Source organism: Quercus lobata, chromosome 2 (assembly GCF_001633185.2).
Source record: "Quercus lobata isolate SW786 chromosome 2, ValleyOak3.0 Primary Assembly, whole genome shotgun sequence".
Taxonomy (NCBI): Eukaryota; Viridiplantae; Streptophyta; class Magnoliopsida; order Fagales; family Fagaceae; genus Quercus; species Quercus lobata.
In genome coordinates this window covers 46,494,182-46,504,257 of record NC_044905.1, presented here as the reverse complement: position 1 = coordinate 46,504,257, position 10,076 = coordinate 46,494,182, and the positions used below count along the sequence as shown (strand labels likewise).

General features: G+C 30.2%; 1 protein-coding gene across 1 annotated transcript; it reads right to left on the bottom strand.

Moving 5' to 3' along the window:
• On the bottom strand, window positions 1-6,038 carry LOC115975706. Its single transcript, XM_031096603.1, has 5 exons — window positions 5,835-6,038; window positions 4,950-5,164; window positions 2,371-2,607; window positions 1,806-1,954; window positions 1-458 (listed from the first exon to the last, which is right to left on the bottom strand). Exons 1-5 carry the CDS (start codon window positions 5,898-5,900, stop codon window positions 262-264), a joined length of 864 nt encoding a protein of 287 aa, XP_030952463.1. The 5' UTR covers window positions 5,901-6,038; the 3' UTR covers window positions 1-261.
• Between the last annotated feature and the right edge of the window lie 4,038 nt (window positions 6,039-10,076).

Here is a 10,076-nt window from a genome sequence, read left to right as displayed (position 1 = left end):
GATAAAAACATAGGACTGCTTAAATAAAATCCTCCGCATGAAATATAAACTCTGAAAAAACAAGAACTTCCTGAATACATGTATATGATACCCATAACTAAAAGCCACACTATCCAAAATGGTGCTATCATTGCACATACAGTATGCTTCAAGTTATAACTATGGCAATATAAAATACTTCACATTTATTTGAAAAATTAAAACCATTTTGTTTCCAGCTTTTGAATCGGTTCAAAGGGGTTGTCTCCAACAAAGTCAGATCTAATCTATGTTGTGAAAGCCCGGGAGAAGGGAAGTAATGAAACCAAAGACAATCATCTGAATTTCCTTCACAATTCCCCACCAATGATTAGCACCATTGACGCCACCAGGTTCTGCTAAATTCTCATTTTCATTCTCAACAGCCCGGTTTCCATCATTTGCAGGCTGATTCTCAATCTGAGCTCCAGGTTGACCTTCTGCCATAAGTTAATGAAAGAATGTTATTTTGTAAGTATCATTCATGTCACTATCATAAGTGTGCATTCCCAACTCTAACTGATACTTCTTTTCCTTAGCAAATTACCACCTTATCCTTCTAATTGGGGGAAAAAAAAAGGAAAAAGAAAAGGAATGTGACTTGGTCAAATGGTGCTATAGATTGCCAGTAGTTAGCACTAAGCACTATTGCCTCCACAAGGTTAAAACCCAAACATCAACCTTCAATGGAAATATCGTAAGGCTATTGGTTATACAATACAACATAACTTCAAAGAGGAAATAAAACACCCCTTTTAAAAGATACCTATATAAAATGTTAAGCACCCTTGGGCATTTTTTAATGACAGATACAAAACTCACACCCACCATAAGACCATCCAACCGTTTGGGGAGAAGAGACGCCATTTGGTTCAAGGCCTATGGCCTATGGGCTTATTACATACCAAAATGTGGCTACTTATCACCACCTTTTTTGTACTTAAAAAAAAAAAAAAAAAAAAATCATCAATAAGAAAATAACTTTATTAATAATAAAAATAAAATAAAAGGAGAAAGAAAGGCCGAGGACTAAGAAGTGGCTTCTTATCACTAGTAGAAACAGTATAATAGCAAATGTTGGTCCTCTCACCAGTAAAAGCAAGCATTCCATCTCATTCAGTTCACTGTTGCAACAAGAATGAACCAACCTAAACTGAATTGTGCACAACTTTGGGTAGCATAAATGCCAATGTTGACAATTTTTAGGGAACTGTCAAAAAAATGGTTCCTAAAGTTTTACAATAACAATAATTCAAAACTAAATTAAAAAAATCGAATAATTAGATGAAATTAAAAAGAAATTGCATTTATATTGGAAAAACTGAAAAAAAAAGGTACTTTTAGTCCATATTTTTATCTGCATGACACATTTACAAAGGTAAGTTGATCACAGGGAACTTGAGGCCTGACTATGGTTTAAGACTTTGTTTTGGTATAAAGGTTCAAATTATTCTGGATATTTAGACTGCAATGAACTAAGTTTTTATTAATGCGTGACCTAGATGCCAAAATTTAGGCGCATTCAACAAACAAGCCAAAACCAAGCAACTTCTGAGTCAGCTGGAGGTCTATAGCTTGTTTCAAGCTCAAAAGAGCTCAAACTGTCCATTTTGACCAAGCTGATCAGCTAGAAGTTCAGCTTCCCTTTGCTTGTTGTTTGCAGTCCTATATGTAATGTGATAACTATGTGCACACTCTATTTCTCTCTATGTAAATATCTGCCGAAAAAAGGTCCTGAAACATGCGTTTCATATATTCAAGTATTGCATAAACAAAGCGGAATATACCTGCCGCAGCAACATTCTCAACTCCATGTCTTGCAGCAGCAACATTTTCAGCCCTGACAGCAGGTCTTGGTGGATGGGGAGGCGCAGCTGCCCTCTGCATGCCTTGTGAAAGCCAGCGTACTATTGGTGTGAGAGCTCCAGTTTGGTATCTGAAACATCCACATCTAAAACATTCATCTTCCATTCATACAACTTAATTTTCTGATAAGTCACACATATAACTTAATCATTCGAGAAAAATTAATAATTGATAAGAAAGAAACATGTAACGTATGAATACACACACACACACAAGTAGCTTCATCCTAACTTTATTATTGAAAATTTTTTATAAAAAAAACAAACAAAATCTCTTTCCACCATGCATTTTTTAATGTTTAAGAATCCAATGGACCATGCATTTTTTCATCCTGACTTAAACATTGAAACTTTTTTATAAAGCAAATAAATGAAATCTTTTTCCACCATGCAGTTTTTAATGTTTATGAATCCAATGGACCAGTGAGTGGCAGAAGTTGCATTCCGAGCACATCTATTGAAATTGGTAAGAGGTTCAGATGCTTACAAGTAGACAAGTGAAGCAAAAAATACGAGGACAACAAGCCTCTGTCTTGATCCATCTTGGTTGAACAAAAAGATTACTGCTGCCAGCTTTAGAATAAGCAACAAATCAAGCTGAAAAGCAATTTGAAATCTCCTTACAACAACCTGTCTTTGAGGTGCAGGCTGTTGCTGTTGGTGCTGCTGTTGCCCTCCTTGCCCATGCTCTTCACCTCCAACACCAGCCTCAGGACTTCGTCTACTGTTGATGGCACCAAGCAACCATGATAAGAAAGCAGGGACAATTGGTCAGCACATACAACATATCAACATAATCCAATCTGCCATACAGACCATGGATATTGTCATTGTGATTAACATCACCAATCATCCATATTATTTTCCACAAATGAATTTAAACAAGAGTTGTACAAGAAAGATCGATAGCCTTTTTTTAATATTGTCTAGGAAATAAAATGGCAAGAATTTGTGGTATTATCTCTCTCTAATCCTGGCCTCCAAAAAGGAAAAAGGAAGAGAGAGGGGAATGTAACTAAGAAGTTAAGAGTTTACTAATTTGGGGCAATAATCCTATTTTTCTTTTAGGTAAGATAAGATATCATTAAAGTAGACTATGACATGGAAAAAACATGATGTAGCCACAAAAATACAAAAGAGATAAAGCTATGTACAAGAAGAAAGGGAATCTAAAAACATCAGGAGTCAAACTCGTGACCAATCAAACAAAGTCCCTATAAAAGACTTGAGAAGTTGCTCCTCGAGCATTCCATATCCTCAAAGGTATGCCTGTTTCTCTCCCTCCAAATATACCACATCAAACACAATGGTGTCAAATTCCAAATATCGGAAGAATGCTTCCCCAACCAATTCCTCCACCCGAGCAAAAGATCCTTCACTCTTTCAGGAATCACTCATGCAAACCCAAAAGATTTACAAACAAAATTCCACAACCAGCAAGCCTCCCCACAATGAAGCAAAAGACGGCACTGATTCCCCATCGCATCTGCACATGCAACACCAACCCAATAAATAAAAGCCTCTCCTCCTTAAATTATCAGCTGTGAAGATCTCCCCCAAATTGATTTCCAAGGGAAGATAACAAAGGACGATGCCCTCAGCCCACAATAAAAATACTGAATCTCAAACTCCCTACTTGTCCTCAACTTCCAGCTCATCCGGTCTCCAACCTCACTGGAGGGAATATGGGTCAACAGGATGTGAGTAAAAGCCATCACTGCATCCAATTCCCAATCATTCAAAGCTCGATGAAACTGCACATCCCAACTCCTCTTCTCCTCCTCATGATGCCGCACCATTAAAGACTTCACCAAAGCCTCCTAATCCGTAGCAATATCATACAAGACCAGGAAAGCCTCCTTAAGAGATTGATCTCCACACCAACAATCCAGCCAGAACCGTACCCTATTTCCCATACCACCTCATACCAAATATATCTATGAAAATCTTCCCAACCCATCCTAATACTTTTCCACAAACCACAACCATGAGGACCACTCTTTAACTTAGAAGTCCAACCCCAACAACCCCCCCAGCCTCTTTTCCCCAAACTTCAAAGCTATCACACTTCTCCAAAGCCTAGTCAGAGTACTTTACAGATAGATTAGGATCTAAAGCTTTCTCCAAAAAAAAAGAAAAAAAGATTAGGATCTAAATTAATGAGCATTACATTACATTTGCAAAACAGTTTCTAGTGGTTTCATTTATTGTTAACAATTTAATATCAGCCAGACCAAAAGCAATTTATTCTATATTAAGATGCAAGAAAGGTTTATATGGGAATTGCCTTGTGCATAGGCCTACTAAACAATCACAGATACATGTATTTTCTAATGCCAACTGGGTTCAGAATAATTTAGAGCAAAGCCATGTTTCTCACTTCTGCAAGTTAACTGGTAGCTAATTGGCAATATTTGCAGCCTAAATATGGTCATGAGGTATGACATAAAGGTTCAGTTTATTCACACAAAGCAGATCTGTGGCAATCAAAACTTGCCACATAAAGAATGACTTCCCTAAGTCTTCAAGTAAATCAACAACATCGTCATTATTATCAAGCTGAAGCCAACAAAGCCTCAGAAAAAATCATCTGGTATACTAACAACAATCATGCCTTTTGTTGTTATTTTAATCTATGTTCTTGACATTGATCTTGTAGTGCATAAACCTAAATGAAACCACCCTTGCTCATTACTGAACTCATGGATATGATGATTAATAACTTCCAAGGGTATAACAGCCAAGATGAGTACACTAAACAATATATTTGACCAATATAATTAAAACATAAAAATAAAATAAAAAATTGACAAACAGATAGGATGGATTTGTTAGAAACATTATGTGGATGCTTGTGTTATTTAATTACTAAAACTGTAAAAGTGAAAAAGAATAGAAAATTTAACGAAACATTAATTTGATACAGACTACATGAGCAGCATATAAAGAATGAATGCATCTATTTTGGGTGATACCAATATCCACAGATAATCCATGCTTTTGTAAGTGTAAAAGTAAGAAGAGAGTAGCGATAGATAGTAAATAATTGAACGAGATGCTGCTTACGTGGGGAAATTGTAGGTAAGAGGAATAAGAGTGTTAGATGGAAGTCCAGCAACAGGGCCCATACAGGAGAAAACAGGAACAGCATAAATGCCTGCTCCACGATTCATATGGTCCTGATTTTGTAAGCCCGGAACAAGTGCTGGGTACATGACTGGAACCATCTGAAAATCACCATTTGAGAAAGCTGGAAAACTGGATAATGCAGGAGCAGGAGCCTGAGATTACAAAACCAAACCAAACCCCACTGTGAGTGTGAAGTCATTTAATTTAAGATATAGATAGGAAAGCCACCAATGTAATAATAATGTATGTGCATACTAAGTGTTTTAAACCATCCCATCCATACAGCTGAGCTGAGTTGAGCATTATTTCCAAATTATTATTATTATTATTTATCTTTTCTTACAAAAAAAAAAAATTATTAGCTCAATTGGTTTGCATTTCCAACATATCCATCCATCCAGGGTTCAAATCCCCCAACTCCAACTATCAAAAAATATCATCAAAAAGTTAATATATTATTCTGAATGTCCTTCAACCAATGTAAAGTTAAAAGATAACAAATTTTATTATTACTAATTTCGCATCCAACCTTCATCATATTCATTCAAACGTCAAATAGCATTGAATTTTTTTTTTTTTTTTTTTAAACAAAATGGGATTAAATAAATAAAAAAATTAAAAATGATTAAAGGGTCTCAAATTGTTCTTTCGAATTTCAAAGATGAAACCCAACTTCGTAATGAGAAGTTAAAGGAATACAATGATTCGGTAAAAAAAAACAAATCAAATCCAGATATTACTAATAAATCATGAGAGAGAAACCCCCTGAAATTATATATATAAAAAATAGAATATGTACAAGAGAAGAGAAGAGAAGGGAACCTGAGATTGCGAGGGAGTGTCTTCGGAGAGAGACGACGACGACATCGTTTCAATCTCTTCCGCCATTTGCGAGTTGCGAGAGGATTTGTTATATATTCAAAAAATCAAAAACTGACTTAGCATTACCAACATCAGCAATTCAATTGACAGTTGACAATTGGGATTCAATTCTATGCTTTTTATCAACAAAAAAAGATCGTTGTGAATGTGAAAACACTTCTTTATTTATACACCTTTTTTCTTTTTTCTTTTTTTCATTGCGTCGAATTCCGTCTGTTTGCCTATAGGGATATGCCACGTTGGATCACATGTACTAATATCGTTGCGTCGAGGATAAAATTAATTAAATTAAATAAACGCCTGCTATCACTCACTATTTCACTTAACACTGGCATCATGTCCTGTACGGTTTAATTAAAATTCATATGTAAATAATTTATTTATTAATTTATTTAAAAGTAGATAATAAAAATAAATAAATATTTTATTTTTAAGTTATATAATAAATATATACTGTGTGAGAGTTAAAGTATCATAAAATAAATATATATATATATATAATTGAATGGAAGATGGTAAAAATATCTAAAAAAAAATATAAAATAATTTTTAATAATGCATTGAACTTTAAAGCTCAATTAATCACCTGTATTTAAATATATAAACCTTAAATTTAATAATTAGAAACTATTGAAAGCAACAATTGAAAGTATATTTAAGCGGAAACCTTAATTCAATAATTAAGAACAATCTAAATTAATAAATATATAAATTTTTGAAGTAGAGAGACTAACATGAGAATTTCATTTTTGTCCTTAAAAGCATAAGAGAAGACATAATTTTGTTTTTTTAAAAAATAGCTAATTTTTTTTAATACACGTTGATTTTTTTTTTAATACACGCTGCTACTTTTTTTTGAATATATATATATATATATATATATATATAAATGTTTTCTCTTACGTGTAGTACAATAATTAAATAAGGGTTAGATAGATTTGATAAAGAATTTGAATTGTAATTAAATTAATATATTTATCTACTTAGAAATTATAGGAGAAGAAAAATTATATATATATACTTTTTAAAAATTATAAATGTTTTCTTTTACGTGTAGTATAGTAATTAAATAAGGATTAGATAAATCAGATGAGGAATTTGAATTATAATTAAATTAAGATATTTATTAACTTAGAAATTATAGAAAAAGAAAAATTATATATATTTTTTTATAATACATGTTGCTGTTTTATTTTTTTTTTAATAATACATGTTGCCATCTTTTTTTTATATATAAATATTTTCTTTTACGTGTAGTAAAGTAATAAAATAAGGATTAGATGAATCAGATGAAGAATTTGAATTGTAATTAAATTAAGATATTTATCAACTTAGAAATTATAGGAAAGAAAAAATTATATATTTTTTTAAAAATCTAAAAAAAAAAAAAAATTCTGCAATATGGTGCAGCTACTTGGCGCAACTACGGCTTCTAAACCCAACTTTTATTATATGTTATATGATGATATGATATAGATATAGATTATCGATCCAAGTACACATTTAAATGAAAAAAAAAATTAAAAAAATTAATAGTAAATAATTTTTTTATTAGTTTACTTAAAATAATAATAAAAATAAATGAATATTTTACTTTTAAGTTACATAATGAATGCATATTATGTGAGACTAAGGGCACGTTTGATAGACTGTAATAGACACTATAATGTAATAGATATTCCTATAGTATAACTATTCGGTTGTTTGGTTATGTTTTTATTACAATGAATAGTTATTCCTTATAAATAGCTATTCTTGAAAATGAGAAATAATTATTCCTTATCAAAAGTACTGAATATCTATTCCTTCTCCTTATGTAATAACTTTTTAAAAAAATTCTCTAAAAAACTATTAGTTGCTACATCTGCAAAAGGAAAGAAAAAAAAAATTTCCCTTGTTATTAATTATTAGCTCTATTTTGAACACCCTAAACTAAGTGTAATTTAGGAAATTTGACTTAAAAATGATTTAATTACACCTTCTTTTTATACTCTACTAAATTGTGGATGCATATTCAGGATTCTATTCCTAAATGGTCACCAAACTAATGAATAGTAATACTTATTACATTCCAACTTAATGTATTCCTTGTAATACTTATTCCTATTCTCATGTAATACTTATTATAGTGTACCAAATGTGTCCTAAGGGAATCATAAAATGCATATATATAATTGAATGGAAGATAGTAGATGTACCTAAAAATAAAGAAATATATATATATATATATATATATATATATAATGATTTTTAATAATACATTGAACTTTAAGGCTCAATTAATCACATATATTTAAATGGAAAACCCTTGAATTTAATAGTTAAAAACTATCCAAAATAATAATTGAAATCATGTTTAAGTGAAACCTCAATTCAATAATTAAGAACAATCTAAATTATTAAACGTTTAAAAATTTGAAGTAGAGAGAGACTCACATGAGAATTTAATTTTTGTCCTTGAAAGCTGGAAGAAGGCACTAAAACTTGAAGTGCGTTGCACGCTACATGTGTGTGTATATGTATGAAAAATGATCTGAATTTAACATTTATTGTAGAAAAGAGGTGGTGTAGTCTTACTCCTGTCTAGCTAATTCTTATTATAATTCCTTTGTGTAGCGTGTGTATATGCATGAAAAATGATCCAAATTTAACATTTATTGTAGAAAAGAGGTGGTGTAGTCTTAACCCTGTCTAGCTAATTCTTGTTATAATCCCTTTGTTTTGCGGGAAGGGAGAGAAACCCTTCCTTTGAAAAAAGAAAAAAGAAAAAGTCAGCGTTAATATATAATAGTTAAGATATTAATCTTTGGAAGTGGTATCTCATACGAATTAGTATTTCAATTGTGAGTTTTGGTAGTTAGAAGTTAGCACATAGGAGTTAATAATTAGAAAATTACTTTGAATTTTTTTTAAACCAATCCCTTAAAAAAGTTTTAGTAGAGTTTAAATCACATTAATAAGTTATCTCTCTATTCAAATTTTTTTTTTTTAAATCACATTAATAAAAAGTTAGTGATAAAACTATTATTACTAAACATTTCTAAGGCTTATCTATTTAGCTTTGTTGCCAAATTTATATAAACTCTTTTATTTCTTTTTTCCAGAAGAATATAACACAACCAAAAACCTATAAACAACAATTTACATTCAATATAAAGAATATAATCAAATTTATTCATAATTTAAAATTAAGAAATTAACACAAATTATAAATTAAGATATAAATTTAGAAAAAGAATAAAGAATAAACCTGTTTGTTTTCTTTATCACTTTGAGAGATGAAAGTGTGAGTATGTAACTAAAACTTGAACCAATTATTGTAGAAGAGAATAAATGAGTACAAAAGTTTAATATTATGAATTGGGTTAAAACATATATTAGAAGTTTTTATTAATTTTTTTGAAGTTGAAGAAAAATAGCTTAAACAAAATGAAAAAAATAATAATTAAGAAAGAATGCATACCTATCATGGGATTTAGGCATTCATATATTGGAATAAACTTCACTTCAAAAAGGATATATATATATATATATATATATATATATATATATATATATATACATAGGTAGAGTTTCATTTGATATAGAATTTAAATCCTATTGGAATTAAGATTTCGAATCAATTTGTTTGTTGCTATCTCATAAATCCCATAAAAGGTGGATTTAAAAAAAGGTCATATGAATAGAAAGAAAACGAAAACATTTTTTTATGGAAAAAAGGAAACTTTTCTTTTATAATAATAATAAAAAACGTTTTTATTTTTATTTTTTAAAGAACAAACGTTTATTATATATAGATACTTTTTTTTTTTTGAGAAGAAAGAGAAGGTGTTTACTTTAAACTCAATATTTATTACATTATTTACATTTTTTTTTTTTAACTTTATCCAAAAACACTTTTGGTAAATCGGTTTGAACAATAATTATCTAAAAAAAAAAAGTCATGTGTGAAAAGGAAGATTTTGCTGTTGAATATGTTGCTTTTTTTTTTTTTTTTTACACAAAGTAATATAATTTAAATTAAAAAAAAGAATAGGTAACATTGTTGCTTTTTTTGTTTTTTATGTGTACTATGCTTTTTTTTTTTTAATACATGTAGTAATATAATTTAAAAAAAAAAAAAATTAGATGAAGAGTTTGAATTGTAATCAAATTAAAATTTTTTATCAACTTATAAATTAT